Here is an 18021-nt window from a genome sequence, read left to right as displayed (position 1 = left end):
CAGCAACTTGGTGACCTATTTCCAAACAAAAACTAAAAAAAGGGCTGGGGGTGTAGCTGAGGTAAGATGACTCTGGGTTCAATCCCAAGTAAAACACACGCGCACACGCGCCCTCCTATCTTTGTTATAGCAGAACATTATTAAGTAGCAAAGGACAAAAAGCTATCACATGGGCCTCCAGCTCTCATTTCAAGGATAAATCTTTTCCCTGCCCAAGATCTACTTTGTCAGGCCCTTGTTTCACCCTCATTCACACAGGTGCTCTCAGCTGCTCCCAAAAGCAGAGTCCTCTACACACTTCGGATTTAATGTTTCTGATATATTTAATGCATGAATCTCTTAAATCCATGGTAAAGTTGAGTAAAATCAAAACAGGGTCAGGGAAGAGGGCCGCGGGCGCACATACACGAGGGCAACGAGTGACGGAGTTGGGAGCCATGGCAGGGAGATGCTCTTCCTTCACATCTCATCCAGCCCATAGTCTTCCTCTGGGAAGTCCCCCACTGTCACAGCTGATGGCTTGACGAAGGCGCCGTACTTGGCCTGGCATTCGAAGTAGCGTTTCCCGTTCACGCTGCAGAGTGTGACAGGGAGGCCATGGTCAGAGGACCCCAGTGTGGGGTGTCCCCACTCTAGATGCCAGTATGGGCAGGCTCACCCGGCAACACGTGTGCAATTACACCTATGGTTACACATATGCATTGGTACACACACACACACACACACACACACACACGCATACACAGGCACACACAGAGGCGCAGACACTGGTGGGAAGACTAGTTACCTGCCATCATTTTTCCCTAATGGTTCATCATAGCGGACGCCAACCCAGTAGCCAGGCTTGAAATCTGTGAGTCCTGCCCGGAGGAGAAATTCCAATGAAAACTCTGGACAAAGCTCGCCCTGTACCCATGACTGCCCATCCGGTGAAAGCCTGTCCTGCTGCAAATCTGTCCTTCCTACCTCCACTGCTTCTACCCAGGACTCCCTCCATCTCCTGCTGGACCAAAATGGTAACCTCTTTACTAGCCTCCTTGCTCCCATCCCTGCTCCCATTCCCTCAGCATCCCCAGCTAGACAGGGCTTTGTGAAAACCTATGGGGATAGCACTGCCACGCTGCCACCAAGGGAGGCCGCAGAAGAAACCAGACCTGCTGGCAGTTTGACTTTGGACTCCCAGACTCCAGAGCGGTGAGAAATTTCTTTTTAATTTTTTTTGGTTTGTTTTTTTCAGTACTGGGATAGAACCCAGGGATAGTCTACCTCCAAGCTATACCTCTAGCTGTATTTTCTATTCTTTACTTTGAAATAGGGTCTCGCTAAGTTGCAAAGGGGCTCACTAAGTAACTGAGGCTGGCTGCAATCCTATGATATCAGCTTCCCAGGTACTGGGACTACAAGCATGTACCACCATGCCTGGAGAGAAATTCATTTCTATTGTTTTAGCCACCCCATGTGATATATTTCATTAGGACAGTTCTAGTAAACAAATACAACCAACAACAAAAAGAAAAAATCCAACTGAGAAAAGGGCAAGGGAGCCGGGCATGGTGGTGCACTCCCAGCATTCGGGAGGCTGAGACCGGAGGATTGCAGTTCACAGACAGCCTCAGCTACTTAGTGAGGCCCTCTGCAACTTAGTGACACCCAGTTTCAAAGTTAAGAATAAAAAGCAGGACAGGAGCTGTAGCTCGGAGGTTGAATGCCCCTGGGTTCCATCCCCAGACCTGCATAAGGAAAAAAAGAAAAAAGAAAAAAAGAAAAAGGCAAGGGATATGAACAGACATGTCTCCAAAGAAGATGTACCAATGATTAAGAAGGCATGAAAAGATACTCGTGAGCCAGGCATGGCAGCACTTGCTTGTAATCCCAGCATTTGGGAAGCTGAGACTGAGGATCGCAGGGCCAGCTTCAACTACTTAGTGAGGCCCTTTGCAACTCAGTAAGACATTGTTTCAAAATAAAGAATAAAAAGATAAGGCTGGGAGTGTAGCTTGGAGGTAGAATGCCTGGGTCCCATCCCCAGTACCGCAAAAAGAAGAAGAAAAAAAGATTGGAAATCACTGAAATTGCTGGTGAGAATGTAAAATGGAACAGTCGTTTTGGAAAAGGCTTGCAGTTCCTCAAAAGGTTAAGCACAAAATTACCATGTGATGCAGAGAATACTATCAGGTATAAAAATGAGAACATATACCCAGGCACAGTGGTGCACACCAGTAATCCTAGTACTTGGGAGGCTGACACAGGAGGATCACAGGTTCAAAGCCAGCCTCACCAACTTACCAAGGCCCTTAAGAAACTTAGCAAGACCCTGTTTCCAAATAATAAATAAAACAGGGTTGGGGGTGTAGCTTGGAAGTAGAATGCTCCTATGTTTAACCGCTAGACCACAAATCCATACACAAAAAAATGTTCACACAAAAATTTACTACACAAAAATGTTTGTAACAGCAATATTCATAATAGCCAAAAAGGAAATAACTCCAATGTCTACCAACTGATGAATAAGTTGTAGTATAACTACATAATGTGCTCTTACTTGGTAATAATAAAGTACTGATACATGCACAACATGGCTGAACCTTGAACTATATACTTCTTTTGTGGAATTAAGAATTGAACCTAGAGGCATTCTACCTCTGAGATACTTCCCTTCCCTTATTTTATTTTGAAATAAGGTCTCTCTAAATTTCTGAGGCTGGCCTTGAACCTGCGATCCTCTCATCTCAGCCTCTCAAGTACTGGGATTATGGGTCACCACTCCTGGCTATGAACTATATACTGAGAAGAATGAGTTGCATAATCCACAAATTGTATCTGTGCTTCCCACTTCTCTACCACCAATATCCTGGGTGGTTACCCACAGCTGTCGGGCCTCTACTGGACCGGGCTCTCCTTGAGTGCCAGGACCCCAGCGCCGCCCACCTCATGGAGAACACAAGGTCTCAGGGACTTTACTGAATGGATGGTATCGCTCAGACTTGAGACCCAGGAATCCTGTGGGCCACGTACCTACATACATGACGGTGCCCCGGCGAGGGGCCTGTCCGGGTGCCCGCACCTCACAGCGGCTGCCCACAGAGATGGCGCTGGCTTGGGCCTGCTCCTCGGTGAGGCGCTGGGTGGCCTCAGTCTCTTGCTGTGCCCGTTCCTCTTCACTGTATCGGCCGAGCTTGCTGCGCTTCAGGAAGGAGCGAATGGAGTCTGCGGGGGTACAGGGTTGGACCTGATCTCTGAGGCCATGCCTCTGGCCTTTCACACAATAGTCCACCCGTGAGGGGCCAACATTCTCAAAGGGGTTTTTCTACTGTCAAAGGGCTGTCCTCCAAACTCAACTCGCCCACCCAAACTTTGGTCTCCCTAGGACTCCTGGGGTCTTTCTACAATCCAGAAACTACAAGTATGATGCCTTACCTCCAGTCCTTCATAAAAACCTATCTTGAGTTGCTGAGGCTGATACCAAACTTGCAATCCTCCTGTCTCAGATTCCCAAGTATTGGGATTACAGGTGTGCACCACGTAGCCAGGTGTGGTGGTGCACGCTTGTAATCCCCACGCTTGGGAGGCGGAGACAGGAGGATTGCCCAGGTTCGAAGCCAGCCTTGCTGGCTTAACAGACCCTGTTTCCAAAAATAAAAAAGTATAAAATAGGTCTGGGAGTGGAGCCTGGAGGTAGAAGGGCTTCCAGGAACCCCAGTACCACAAAAAAAAAAACCCCAAAACAAAACAAAACAAAAAAACAGGTGTGCACCACCAAACCCAGCTACTTTTGTTGTTGTTTCTTTTGCTACTGGAGATTGAATCTAGTGTTATTCCATCTCTAAGTTATATCCCCAGCCTTTAATTTTTTTTTAAGGTTTTAGAGCTGGAAACTAGGCATAGTGGTGCACACGTGTAATTCCAGTACTTGGAGCCTGAGACAGGAGGATCACAGGTTTGAGGATAGCCTCAGCTATTAAGTGAGGCCCTGCACAACTTAGTGAGATCCTGTTTATTCAAAATAAAGAATAAGAGCTAGGCATGGTGGCACACACTTGTAACCCCAGCGTTTGGGAGGTAGAGGCTGAGACTGGAGGATCGTTGACAGCCTCAGCTACTTAGACCCTTTGCAACCAGTGAGACCCTGTTTCAAAAAAAAAAAAAAAAGACTAAAAAATAGGGCTGGGAGCTGGGCATGGTGGCGCACGCTTGTAATCCCAGCATTCGGGAGGCTGAGACCAGAGGATCACGATTCACGGACAGCCTCAGCTACTAAGTGAGGTCCTCTGCAACTCAGCCTCAGCTACTAAGTGAGGTCCTCTGCAACTCAGTGAGACCCTGTTTCAAAATAAAGAATAAAAATTTGGGCAGGGGGTGTAGCTCGGAGGTCGAATGCCTCTAGATTCCATCTGCAGACCCGCAAGAAAAAAAAAAAAAGGGCTGGGAGTGTAGCTCAGAGGTACAATAACCCTGGGTTCCTTCCCTGCACCATAAAAAATAAAGAAGAAGAAGCAGGGCTGGGGCTATAGCTCAGAGGTAGAATACCCCTGGGTTCAAATGCCAATATAAAAAAAAAAAAAGAACTGGGTGTGATGGTGCATGCTTGTAATCCCAGTACATAGGAAACCAAGACTGGAGGGTCACAGGTTTAAGGACAGCCTCAGGCTTTCTGCAACTTAGACCCTGTTTCAAAATAAAATAATAAAAAGGGATGGGGGTATAGCTCAGAGGTAGAATGCCCCGGGTTCAATTCCAGCACCAAAGGGGAAAAAAAGAAAAGAATTTTAGCCAGAGATGGTGGCATACTAGGGTGTTGCTCAGAGGTAGAATGACTCTGGGTTCAACCTCCAGTGCCAAAAAAAGAGTTAGCTGGGTGCGGTGGTACATGCTTGTAATCACAGTACTTGGAAGACTGAAACAGAAAGATCATAGGTTCAAGGACAGCCTCAAAAAGTATTGAGACATGCCAGTCGTGGTGGCGCAGGCTTGTAATCCCAGCGTTTGGGAGGCAGAGACAGGAGGATCGTGCTGGTTCGAAGCCAACCTCGCTGGTTTAAGAGACCCTGTTTCCAAATAAAAATAAAATAGGGCTGAAGGTGTAGCTCAGAGGTAGAATGCCCTGGGCATTTAAACCCCAGTGCCAAAAAAAAAAAAAAAAAAAGTTTAAAAAGTTTATTTATTTGTTTATTTATTTATTGTGGTACTGGGGTTGGAACCCAGGAGGATTCTACCTCCGAGCTGCACTCCAGCCCTATTTTTTATTCTTTATTTTGAAACAGGGTCTCACTGAGTTGCAAAGGGCCTCACTAAGTAGCTGAGGCTATTGGAGAACAGTGATCCTCCTGTCTTAGCCTCCCAAATGCTGGGATTACATGTGTGCGCCATCATGCCTGGCTCAGCCTCCCAAGTTTGAAGATAGAAGTATGTGCCACCACATCCAGCCGACCCCATTTTCTCTCTTTTGTTTGTTTTTGGTAGTAGGTGTTGATGTCAGGGGCAGTATATCTCTGATTTCTACCCAGCCCTTTTTATTTTTTAATTTTGAAACAGGGTCCCCCTACATTGCTGAGGCTGTCCTTGAACCTGTGACCCTCCTCCCAAGTACTATCCCCATGCCTGGATTGACCCTATCTTCTCTGGTGTCCTGTCTCACATTCGCCTTCATGCAGCCCCTGCAATCCCACATATTCTGATCTGCCTGTCCTGGAGGCCACACTCCCCATCCTCTTCCTAGCCCACCACGTTCGGTCCCTGTACCCTATGGGCTCCACCCATGCCTCCATCTCACCCTGACTGCCTCCCTAAACCAGCCTCCCCCCACAGACCCTCCCTTCCTAGCCCCCCTCCTGCCCCCTTTTCTACTCCATGCCCTGTCTGCTTCAACTGCCGCCCCAGCAAACTCACCCTTCCTCCACCCTCCAAGCCCTCTGCCCCCACTGCAGAACTCCCCGCGCTGGCCCCGTCCCCCCCACGCCTCGGCCATGCTGTCCCTTGCGGTCGTACCTTGCCTCTGGTCGTAGGCTTCTTGTGAGAGCTCATACTTCTCCACCTTGGACACATCCTCGTACTCCCCGAGGCGAGCCCCACTGTGGTCAATGACCTAGCGAGGGGAGGTTGGTCAGAGGGCCAGGGACGCCTGGGGTACCGCACTCTCACACTCTCTAGAGCCACTCTCTTCCTTTTGAAAAAATACACATTCTTCCACTTTCACCTTTGTCCCAGCTGACTCCCTTCCCCTGAGCTCAGGAGGGACACAGCAAACACCAACCCTGGCCATCCTCCCTCCTCACCCCCTTCCCAGCCCCTGGGGGTGTACCTGCCCCAGGTGTTCCCTACATGCTGGCATCAACATCACTGATGGCCCCAAAGTCACTGAACCCCACAGGCAGAGCTCAGACCCTGCTCACAGCCTCTGGGCGGCACTCCCACCCTCCCTGGTTCCTGGGGACCCTCCTGAGATGGCCCCAACTTCTAGGATCTGTCTCTTTCTGTGCTACCATCATTATTCACCCCGGCTATGGAGCTCATTCAAAGTGCCCTGTGCTGGGCACCAGAACATGAGCAAAAACAGACATCCTCCACTCAGGCGGTAGCCAGGCTTTTTATATGTACGGTACTGGAGATTGAACCCAGGGCACTCTACCATTGAGCTATAACCCAGCCCCCCCCCCTTTTTTTTCATACTGAGTATGAAACCCAAGGGCTTTCTACCTCTGGGCTACACTCCCAAACCTATTTTATAACCCCCCCCCCTTTTTTCAGTACTGAGTATGAAACCCAAGGGCCTTCTACCGCTGGACTATACTCCCAGACCTATTTTATATTTTATTTGGAAACAGGGTCTCACTAAGTTGCTGAGAGCCTCACTAAGTAGCTGAGGCTGGCTTTGAACCTGTGCAATCCTCCTGTCTCAAATTCTCAAGTACTGGGATTACAAGCGTGCACCACCATGCCCGGCTATTAACCTAGCCCTTTTTTTACTTTTTATTTCGGGAGGAGGGGGGTTGCTGAAGCCAGTGATCCTTCTGCCCCAGCCTCCTGCGTAGCTGGGATTACTGGTGTGCACCACCATGCCCAGCCGACAGCGCTGGTGGGTGAGACCAGCCACAAACAAACATATAGACACATGTACTAAACACCGGGTGATAATAAGGCTGGAGAGAAATAAACAACAGAGAAAAGGAGCAGGGGATGGTGGCCTGGACAGGCTTCCAGAAGGAAGGGACTTTTGCACCAAGGCCTGAGGGATGAGAAGGAGCGACAGGTGCAAAGACTGGAAGCAGGTGCCTCCCCTGCCTTCTGGAGGAGCATTACAGGCTGGTGTAGGTGAGTGGAGTGAGCGGGTGGAGAGTGGGAGACACAACAGATCATGGAAGACTTTGTGTGCTTTACCTGGAGTGAGATGCAGAGATGGTCTCATGACTCAGGGGTTCTCACGCTCCCTCCGGCTGCAGACTGTGGGGGCAGGGATGGAAGCAGGGAGGCCACAGAGGATGCTACTGGGCGTCCAGGTGAGAGGGGTGGAGGCCGGGCCAGGGTGTGGGCAGTGAGGGTGGGGAAAGAGCTTAGATTCTGGATAGGTTTTGTAGGTGGAGCTGACAGGGTTTGTGAAATACTGGATGTGGGTGTGAGGGGAAAAGGGGCTGAGGACAACCCTGAGGTGTACGACCTGAACTGTGGGGAGCCATTAAGGTTTTCCCCTACAAGAATATTTCTGATTCAGCTGACTGTCCTTCGCCCAGAGTCAACAAGGTTTGGGGTCATGGAAGGTTCAAAGTGAAAGGTCTGAGAGAAGATCAGGTGGTGATGGCACGAGGGTGCTGACTGACCTACCTATAATGTGTGTGCTTTGGATTGGTCTTTATTGTATTCTGATGGTGAAAGCACATGGATGTTGATTAACCTGTAACTCTATAAATACCCCAGGAGTGGAGAGGCCGAGAGAGATGATATTGACCCACAAGTATGACGGCCAGTAGGTCAGCCCAAGAGAGAGATGCTACTGACCCAGAAGCAGGCGTCGGCCAGTAGGTTGGCCAGTAGGTCGACCAGTAGAGATATTGACCCAGAAGCAGGAGTCGGCCAGTAGAGATAGTAGGCTGGTGGCCCCCCGACATTAGAATTTAAAAGAAATTCTTGGAATCAAACTCTTAAGAGTTTAATTCTTCATCCTCATGCCTCTCTTTGGAACCCATACTTTTGCCGGCTGGCTCTGACACTGAACCACTAGACCAATGGCACAATGCAAATGGACCTACCTCTGTGTCAGGACCACTAAGAATTTCTACTTCCCATGTCAGGGGCTTTTTTAAGTTTGAAGTGATTTTAAGTGATGAATGTGCCTGATATTTATTAACAGAAGAGGAATTTCAGAAAACCCTCCCCATATTCTCCAAGGTTCCAAATCTGAGACTTCTCTTGAATGGCCTGGGATGTCAGAGACCTGTCTGTACTTGAATCAATTGGCCACTGCCCAAGACCTGGGTCATCTCAAAGTCTTAGTTCTGCGGGCCCAGCAGAGCCCTGACCCATACCCATTATGGGCCCGGCCTTATCACCTCATCTGGACTCTCGCAGCAGCCTCCTTCCTGGTCTCCCTGCTCCTCCTGTCCTTCATTCTGTTCTCCACCTGCAGCCCAAGGGAGCTCGTGAACACCTGAGTCAGAGCAGGCCCCTCTGGCTCAGAGTCCTCCCCAGCCTCCCCTTCCTTCTGCCACAGTCCCTGACACCCTCTTGCCTCAGGGTGCTCACACACACCATGTCCTTCTCCTGGAGCACCTTTCCCCCTCTTTGGTTAACTTTCTACTCTTCAGGACTCTGCTCAAACAGCAGCTGCTTTAGGAGTCCTCTCAGACCCCAGAGGGTTCACCCTAGCAGCCTCTGGATTCATGATCTCCTACGTGGCCCTTGTCTCTATGGACATTTTTTTGGTACTAGGGGTTAAACCAAAGAGTATTCTATCTTCAAGCTACACCCTGGCCCTTTTTTTTTTTTTTTGGTGCTACTGAGAGTGGAACCTAGAGGCTTTCTACCTCCAGGGTATACTCCCAGACCCATTTTATATTTTTATTTTGAAACAAGGTCTAAGTTGCTGAGAGCCTCACTAAGTAGCCAAGGCTGGCTTCAAACCTGTGTGATCCAAGCACTGGGATTACAAGCGTGCGCCACCATGCCAGGCCTAGCCCTTTTTATATATTTTCTAAATTTTGAAATGGTCTCGCTCAGTTGCTGAGGCTGGCCTCAAACCTGTATTTTCTTGTCTCAGCCTCCCAAGTACTAGGATTACAAGCATACAGGACCACGCTTGTCTGTCCATGGACTTTTTCACAGGCCCTGTGATTATTTGGTGAACATCTACCTCACACACTGGACAGAGCTAAATGGGACCTTCTCAGATGTGGCGCACAGCTATATCCCAGGCACAACATGGATATTCAATTAACAGTTACTGAGTAAATGAAAGGGAGAGAAAAAGGACCAGTTCTCTGGGCACAGAGACTTCTGGAGTCAGGCAGACCAAAGTCAAAATTCTAGTGACAGTTCATCCTCACAAAGTAACTTCCATTTGAAGCTAGATTTTCTTCTGTAAAACAAGGATGATTATAACATCTCACTGGTTTTATATGATTCAACTCATCACTCAACAATGAATCATGGAGCGCTTGTTCTGTGCCAGGCATCATTCCAGCCACTGGGGACATAGCAGTGAACTAGAGTGAGAAAATTTCTGCTTTCCTGGTACTCTAATCAGGGAGACACAATAAACCAGGCCAGTGGGAAAAACCCAGAGTTGTCAGAAAGCGATAAGAGCTAAAAGCCAAAATTTAAAATACAGAAAAAAGCAGAAAGGGATGGGTTTACAATTTCAAACTGAGACCAGTGAAGGAGTCACTTAGAAAGTGACATTTTAAGTAAAGATTGGAAGTAAGGGATGAGCCATGCAGGCATATAAAAAGAACTATTCCACTTTATATGGTGGCACATGCCTATAATCCCAGTACTTGGGAGGCTGAGACAGGATTGCAGGTTTGAGGACAGCCTCAGCAACTTAGTGAGCCTTGTTTCAAAACAAAAATAATAATAATAATAAAGGGCTGGGGGTATAGCTTGGAGGTAGAATGCTTCTGGGATTAATAATCCCCAGTACCACCAAAAAAAAAAAAAAAAAGACAGAGAGAACTATTCAGACAGACAACATTATACAACATGTGCAAAGGCCCTAAAGTATGCCGGGCGTGGTGGCGCACGCTTGTAATCCCCATGCTTGGGAGGCAGAGACAGGAGGATCACGCTGGTTTGAAGCCAGCCTCGCTGGCTTACAAGACCCTGTTTTAAAATTAAAAAAAATATATATATAAAATAGGTCTGGGAGTGTAACCCAGAGGTAGAAGGGTTTCCAGGAACCCCAGTGCCACCAAAAAAAAAAAAAAAAAAGCCCTAAAGTGAAGCTCACCTGTATGTCTAAGGAGTAACGTGGCTGGTACAGTGAGGTGAGCAGGTTGGGGACAGAAAGAGCCATGTGAGCTGGTGCTCACAGTTCCCTGTGTTCTAGCTTCGCCACCCTGTCCAGCCTCATTGCTTATAGTGGCTTACCTCATGCTTTAGGCTTCTGTATACTTTTTTGACTACCTGGACTACTTTCCTACTTCTCTCTCTCCTCTTTCTTCTTCTTCTTTTTCCTGTGTGTGAGTGTGCGCGTGCGCGTGTGTGTGTGTATTTGGTACCCGGGATTGATCCTAGGAGGGGTTCTACCTCTGAGCTACATCCCCAGCCATTTTTATTTATTCATTTATTTATTTTTTGTGGTACTGGGGGTGGAACCCAGGGGCTTTCTACCTCCAGGCTATACTCCCAGACCTATTTTACATTTTATTTGGAAACAGGGTCTCACTAAGTAGCTGAGGCTGGCTTCGAACCTGTGCAATCCTCCTATCTCGGCTTCCCAAGTGCAGGGATTACAAGCGTGCAACACCATGATCGGACATTTTTATTTTGAAATAGCATCTCATTAAGTTTGCTGAGACTGGCCTTGAGTTTGCAATCCTTCTGTCTCATCCTCCCAAGTGTTGGGATTAGAGGTATACAACACCACATCTGGCTCTCCCTACCTCTTCTACTAGGGTGCCTTTGCTCATCTTTTAGGTGTCAGGTCAAACATCTTTTCCAGGAAGCCTTTTCTTTCTTTTCTGTGGCGAGTAGGGTACTGGGGATTAAACCCAGAGGCATGCTACATTCCATCCTGAGCCCTATTTTATTTTATTTTGAAACAAGGTCTCACTAAGTTGCTGAGGCTGTTCTGGAACTTGCAATCCTCCTATCTCAGTCTCCCAAGTACTGAGATTACAGGTATGTGCCACCATGCATGGCTTCTCTCAATCTCAATCAATCTCTTCCTCTCACTTTCTTTTGAGGTACTAGGGATTGAACCCAGGGCTTTGTGCACGCTAGGCAAGCACTCTACCACTGAGCTACATCCCCAGCCCCAGGAAGCCTTTTTTTGATACTCCCAGGTATATTCAGGCACCACTTCTGGTGACCCCATTTCCCTGGGTTTTCCCCATCTTAGCTCAGACCACTCTGGGCTGTCATTGTCTAGAGATGGGTGCATCCATGCTGAACTGGGGGCTCCATGAGAGAAGGTCATGGTTATCACACAGGCAAAGCACAACAAACATTTGTTGACTAGATGAATTAATGGGGTCCCAGATAGGGTGGCCTCACATGGATACGACAGCCATCATCTACAGGATACGAGCCCAGCAGTGCATCCTCCTGATCCAACTTGCTGTAGAACTTGTTATCAGCTCCATACAGCTCCAGTTCCATGCAGGAAGCAGGACTGCCCACCACCAGCTCCAGTTTACACTGCAGGGAAAGGCAGGGTGAGGAAAAAGGCTGTTAGGAGCCCCATCCTTTGCCCTAATGCCCCACTCCCTTCTTGTATCAGCAGTCACCTCATTCCCAGATTCTTCAAAATACCCAAGGGCTCTGCTCCTCCAGAGAGCCCAAGCTAGGCTTCAGCCCATGCCCTGGGGCGCATCTAATTTTCCTCCGGCCCCGCCCCTACTCTCGACTCTCAGGTTCTCTCAGGCCCCATCCCGCGGGGGCCGGGTCCGCAGTCTCCGCAACCAAATTTATGGCTCCGCCCCTACCTCGCAGGCCCCTCCCCGCACGCAGGAAGCCCCCCATTTTCTTTGCCCCGCCCCCGCCCCGCCCCCACGGCCGCACCTTGAATTCCGCAATGGTGAGGCTGCGACTGTACCGCTTCTCAGAGCGGAAGCTGTTGAGGGTGCTGCTGATTAAAACGGTCACGGTGGGCGCCGACAACCCCGTCACCTCCATCTCGCCGCGCCTCGTCGTGGCCACAGTCCCGCTCTACCGCCCCACACCGGCTCCACAGCCGCCGCCGCCGCCGCCGCTTCTGGGCTATCAGCCCCGCCCCCTGCTCCCAGGCCTGACCAATCCACGAGCGCCTGTGAAACGGGCCCGCCAATCGCCGCCGTCCCTTCGCCGCCTTTAGGCGGGCTCTCGCGTATTCCTGGGTAGGCCTAGCCAATCCCGGGAGGCCTTCCTCGGTTCACGCTCGTCCCAATAGCGGCACGCGAAGCGGCCTGGGCGGGCGCGGAGGCCGAAGCCGGGGCCAGGACTGGCAGGAGTTACGGCTCTCGGCCCAGGGTAGGCTCGGCGCATGTGCACTGGCTGAGTCCCCGCAAAGCGCAGGTCTCCTTCCGTTTGTGCTCAGCCTGGCGGGTTTCGTTGCGCGGCATATTCCCGGCTTTTGTGCTACATCTATACCATCCTGTCAACTGGGGAGGCGGAGCCCCGAACATGGAAGCAATTACCCTGGGATATTAAAAAGTCCTGTTTAGCCTCAGCCAAGCCTCCACGCGGAGGAAGTCCAGCACCAGGCCTCAGGGAACCGGCGTGCGCGTGCGCACTCGCCCGTTTTGGGCGCAGCGGCGAGGCGTGACCCTTCCTGCGACCTGTAGCGCGTCCGAGCAAGCGCGGAAGGCGGGCTTGGCGGGCCTTACGTCTCCATGGAGCCCGAAGGGACCTACGAGCCGGGCTTCGTGGGCATTCGATTCTGCCAGGAATGGTGAGGCCGAGAAGCAGGCGTGGAAAGGGAGTAGGAGTGGCTCTAGGGCTGACCTCTGACCTCCCCTCCCCACAGTAACAACATGCTGTACCCCAAGGAGGACAAGGAGAACCGCATTCTGCTGTACGCGGTGAGCGCGAGCCCTCGGGGCGCCCCCGCGGCCCCCAAGGGGCCCACCGGCTCCCCCCGCGGCCTCGGTGCCCCACACTCCCTGTTCGCATCCGACCTGTCCAGGTCTCGCCTCCTGTCACTCGAGTGAACTCGAGTTTCTTGTCGAGACCACATCCCGAGAGACCCCCCTCTGCCGATCACCCTGCCCTCCCGGTCCTGCGGGGGAGCCTGCGTGACCGCCTTCCCTCCACACTCGCCCTCTGGCAGTGCAGGAATTGTGATTACCAGCAGGAGGCCGACAACAGCTGCATCTACGTCAACAAAATCACCCACGAAGTGGAGTGAGTGGCTGGCGGGAGCAGGGCTGCGCGGCAAGGTGTTGTCTTAGGAGGCCCGGTCTGAGCCTATTTATTCACCTCCCTCTCTTTGCAGCGAACTGACCCAGATCATCGCCGACGTGTCCCAGGACCCCACGTTGCCGCGGACCGAGGACCACCCGTGCCAGAAGTGAGCGGCAGCTGGCCGTGGGGAGGGGGCGAACAGAGGAGGGAGGTGGGAAAGGTGTGCCCAGCCCCAAGTGACTCCGCCGTCCGCTCAGGTGTGGCCACAAGGAGGCGGTGTTCTTCCAGTCACATAGTGCCCGGGCTGAGGTGAGTGTCTGGCCCTCTTCCTGGGAACTTAGGTCTTTGTCCTTCCCCGGGGGAGGGGATGGGGTTTAAGGTATCAATTTTGGGATTACCCTGCCCTTCCCGGGATCTTGGGCTGGACCCCTACAATTGAGAGAGTTCCCTTAACTCTTCATTTGGGGTGAGGCCATGTTGGGTGGAGGGTTTCGTGCTATATACTTCCGTCTCTGGACCCTTCCCAAACATGCAATTTTCATGCCAGGATGCTATGCGCCTGTACTACGTATGCACTGCCCCGCACTGCGGACACCGCTGGACCGAGTGACATCTTCACCCCCCTCCTGTAATAAATGGCAGGTTCTGTGTGTGTGTGTGTGTGTGTTCTGTGTTTATTTGCCTTGTTCAGGCTGCGCGGTGCAGGGAGCGGTGCTGCGCGTAGGCGTCGGGCCGAGAGCTGGTGAAGCCGCAGTCCTCGCACACGTGCAGCTTCTCGCGGCGCTCGCGGTAAGCATAGCTGGCCGGCTGGCCGTGCACCTTGGCGAGATGCGCTTCCAGCGAGCAGCGCTGAGTGAAAGCTTTCCCGCAAGCTCCACAGCGGAATGGCCGGATCCCTGCAAAGATGGGGCCAGATAGGGGCAGGACAGTGAGACTCCTACTTTTTTTTTTTTTTTTTTTTTTTGCGGGTCTGAGGATGGAACCCAGAGGCATTTGACCTCCGAGCTACACCCTCTGCCCAATTTTTTTATTCTTTAATTTGAAACAGGGTCTCACTGAGTTGCGGAGGGCCTCACTAAGTAGCTGACACTGTCCACGAACGGCGATCCTCCAGTCTCAGCCTCCGGAATGCTGGGATTACAAGCCTGCGTCACCATGCCCAGCTGTGAGACTCCTACTTATGACCCACCATTTGCTACACCCTCCAGTAGAGACATGGTTAGCCCTTTGTGCCTTTACCATCTCTCGAAGGGAAGTTCTTTCCCTTGGAAAGGGAAGTGCAAGAGGTGATCCTACACGGCAATCTAGAACCTGAGTTCTGTAACAGGTAGCCAACTACTTTACCTCTTACCAGCGTCCTGCCTTATACCCACCTGCCCATCTAGCCGTGCCTCAAGCCTCCTGTTGCCCATGTCCCTGGCCACTGGAAACTCCATATCACACCCTCTTGCCACCATTTTATCCCATCACCACCCTGACCCCGTCCCTGCCACTGCTCACCAGTGTGAGTCCTCATGTGGCGCTTGAGGTCGAAGGCATCATGAAAGCCCTTTCCACAGCAGCGGCACACGTGGCGGCGGGCAGGACTGTGGCACTTGAGGTGCCGAGTCAGCATGCGCTGCAGTGGGAAAGCCTTAGGGCAGAGAGGGCAGCCGAGCCTCCCGGGGTCCCTGGGAGCAGTGGCCAGGGCTCCTTGTGTGGGCTGCCGGGGGGATGCAGGAGTTAGTCCCTCCAGCCAGGCCCTTCCCAGGATTCGTACTCTGCAAACAGGTGTCTAGAGTGCCCAGAGCCAGGGAGGACTAAGAAAACTGGAACATAGTGTTCACACATGCCACCCTATCCACCTTCCCCTAACCAAACCCCATCACTCTCACTACTGATATTTCTACATAGCAAGTACCATTTTCAACATACTTTCTGAGCTTTTGTTTTTGTTTTGATACTGGAGAATGAGCCCAGGAGCATTCTACCTTTGAGCTGTACCCCCAGTCCTTTGGGTTTTATATATTGTTTTGAAACGGTCTTGCTAAGTTGCAGAGGCTGACCTTGAACCTACAATCCTGTTTTAGCCTGCCAAGGGCAGGTATTGCAGCTGTGTGACACCATGCCTGGCTCATACTTTGTCTATTCCCCAGGCCCAACAGCAATAAGCTCCATAAAGTGGGGTTTTGCCTTACTCCTGCTATACACCCAGCACCTGGCTCTCACTGCATACCGAAAGAACTTCAAGTACATTCCCATTCTGGCTAGTGCTTCCAGAGGTTCCCATATCCCTCACCTCCCAGCCTGCACCTGTCACCTTGTCTGATGTTCTGACATACAGCTTGTCACCCCCACTTGTGGGCTGAAATCCTGTGCTGTCCCACTGGACATAGAGGTCCCTGGGGCAGGGTCTGCAGCTGCCCACCCTGGGAATAAGAGGCTTAACAGACCTAACTGAGCTCATGGCTAGAGGATAATAGCAGGTCTGGAGGCCAGAGGGCCTGCAAGAAGAGCAGGAAGGGTGGTCGGCTTTTTAGAAGTGCCGACGGGTGAAACAGCCCAGTGTTTGGGGCCAGCTGCAGACTCACCGTTGCCCAGGAGTCCTGGAGGTGGGAAGACTGGTGCGCTGGAGGTCCTGCCAGGCTGCTGCAGTCTGAGGAGAGAAGCAGGCGGTGAGGCCTTGCCTCTCCTGCCCCGCACCTCCAGGCCCAGTGAGGGGCCCACCTGGAATGTAGGTGTCTCCCCGGAGGTGGTCAGGCAGGTGGCTCCAGTTGGACGGCTGTGGACGCCGACTTCTGACCAGGAAGACACGGGGCATCACCTCGGGAACGGTGGGATGACTCCTCACACACACAGCTGCGGCCTCCACCTGCTGTCAGACCTCAAGCCCAGGATACTGATTCCAGGTGGGAAGGGAGGGGGAGCCATGGAGGAGCCTTGTCCTCTTTAGGCAAATTTTGTGACAAACCCTGGAAACTGACTTGACTGGCTCATTACCTCCGCCCTGGGGCCTGCCATTCATCTCTCAAGCCAGGAGCTGAGCGAGCATGAGGACCCCCAGGGAGGGTCAGGCAAGTGGAAGAGAGTGCAGGCAGTTCTTGGGGATGGGGAGAGGAAAGAAGCATGGCCTCAGGCCTCAGTGCTGACCCCCTCCCCCCCCAGGACTTGAAGGTATGTTTGCCAGGCAAATCAGTCACCACCGGACATCCAACAGCCTGCTTGGTTATTCAAATCACAGCAGCTGTGTGGGGAAGCAGGAGGAGGGGCAGCTGTGATTGTCCAGCTCCAGAGGGCACAAGGAGACAGTAGAGTCAATAGGTAAGGGGTGGGGGGTTAAAGATCCAGACTGTGTGCCCTCAGACAGAAGGTTCTACCTCTCTGGTCAACAGGTGCCGAAAGCTGATGTAGCCAGAAGCACTAGTGAGCATTAAAATACTGGTTAATGGTCAAGCCCCCTAGTGACTGCCTGGACAGCATTTCTCCCCTTTTCCACAATATGGAAACTAAAGGGGATCTCCTAATAGCCAGAGGCTCTGAGAACCCGTCCCTAGCACCCTGGCCAGGTTCCATTCTAGACTGGTCCTTGTCTGGTCCCTGACAAGACTTAAGAATTTTGGCTGGGTGTGGAGACACACACCTGTAATCCCAGTACTTGGGAGGCTGAGACAGAAAGATATTGGGTTTGGTGCCTGTGTGCTGAGCTTAGCAAGATCCAGTTTCAAATGAAAAATAAAAAGAGTTGGGGATAGAGCTTTGAGGTAGAAGCCCCTGGGTTAAGCTGGGCATGGTGGCATATACCACATGCATGCATACACACACACATGCACACACGCATGCACACACAATGCATACACACAACTATGCATGCACACATAAGAATTTTTGAACATTCCCCATGCAGTTATTTCTCATATATTTACCCAACAACTTTCTTTTCTTTTCTTTTTGCATTATCGGGGATGGAATTCAGAGGCATTCTACCTCTGAGCTACACCCCCAGCCCTATTTTTTATTCTTTATTTTGAAACCGAGTCTCACTGAGTTTCAAAGGGCATTACTGAGTAGCTGAGGCTGGCTGTGAACCACAATCCTCAGTCTCAGCCTCCCAAATACTGGGATTACAAGTGTGTGCTATCACGCGCAGCTACCCAACAATTTTCTGAGCTCCATTTCTAGGCTGAACCTAATTCAGCACCAAAAATGAACACTTAAGTCCACAGGGGAGCCGGCAGTGATGTCCAAAATGATCAGGACCATGAAGAACAGGGCATGATGGCTCACTCCTGTAATCTAGTTACTCAAGAAGCTGAGGTAGGAGGATCACAAGTTCCAGGCCTCAAGTTGGGCATGGTGGCACATGCCTGTACTTGAGAGGCTGAGATAGGAGAATGGCAAGTTTGAGACCAGCATCAGAAACCTAGTGAGATCCTGTTTCAAAACCAAAAGAAGTTAAAAAAAAAAAAAAAAAGCGGGGCTGGGGATGTAGCTCTGTGGTTCCATTCCCAGCAC

General features: G+C 51.2%; 3 protein-coding genes across 3 annotated transcripts; 1 reads left to right on the top strand and 2 right to left on the bottom strand.

Moving 5' to 3' along the window:
• Positions 1 to 459: 459 nt before the first annotated feature.
• On the bottom strand, positions 460 to 12327 carry TBCB (tubulin folding cofactor B; the record flags this gene model as incomplete). The annotated part of the gene is made up of 6 exons (XM_080704578.1): positions 12211 to 12327; positions 11704 to 11847; positions 5986 to 6082; positions 3016 to 3207; positions 788 to 860; positions 460 to 574 (listed from the first exon to the last, which is right to left on the bottom strand). Exons 1-6 carry the CDS (start codon positions 12322 to 12324, stop codon positions 460 to 462), a joined length of 735 nt encoding a protein of 244 aa, XP_080560704.1. The 5' UTR covers positions 12325 to 12327.
• Positions 12328 to 13019: 692 nt separating this feature from the next.
• Positions 13020 to 14140, top strand: POLR2I (RNA polymerase II subunit I; the record flags this gene model as incomplete). The annotated part of the gene is made up of 6 exons (XM_080704253.1): positions 13020 to 13078; positions 13154 to 13208; positions 13457 to 13530; positions 13622 to 13696; positions 13788 to 13839; positions 14078 to 14140. 6 exons carry the CDS (start codon positions 13020 to 13022, stop codon positions 14138 to 14140), a joined length of 378 nt encoding a protein of 125 aa, XP_080560379.1.
• Positions 14141 to 14217: 77 nt separating this feature from the next.
• OVOL3 (ovo like zinc finger 3) lies at positions 14218 to 16330 on the bottom strand (the record flags this gene model as incomplete). The annotated part of the gene is made up of 4 exons (XM_080704163.1): positions 14218 to 14426; positions 15031 to 15232; positions 16101 to 16165; positions 16237 to 16330. The coding sequence occupies 4 exons, from the start codon at positions 16328 to 16330 to the stop codon at positions 14218 to 14220; spliced, it is 570 nt and encodes a 189-aa protein (XP_080560289.1).
• Positions 16331 to 18021: the final 1691 nt, after the last annotated feature.

The sequence above is a fragment of the Muscardinus avellanarius genome (genome assembly GCF_963383645.1).
Source record: "Muscardinus avellanarius genome assembly, chromosome: 10".
NCBI lineage: Eukaryota > Metazoa > Chordata > Mammalia > Rodentia > Gliridae > Muscardinus > Muscardinus avellanarius.
This window is presented reverse-complemented; position numbering and strand designations above follow the sequence as displayed.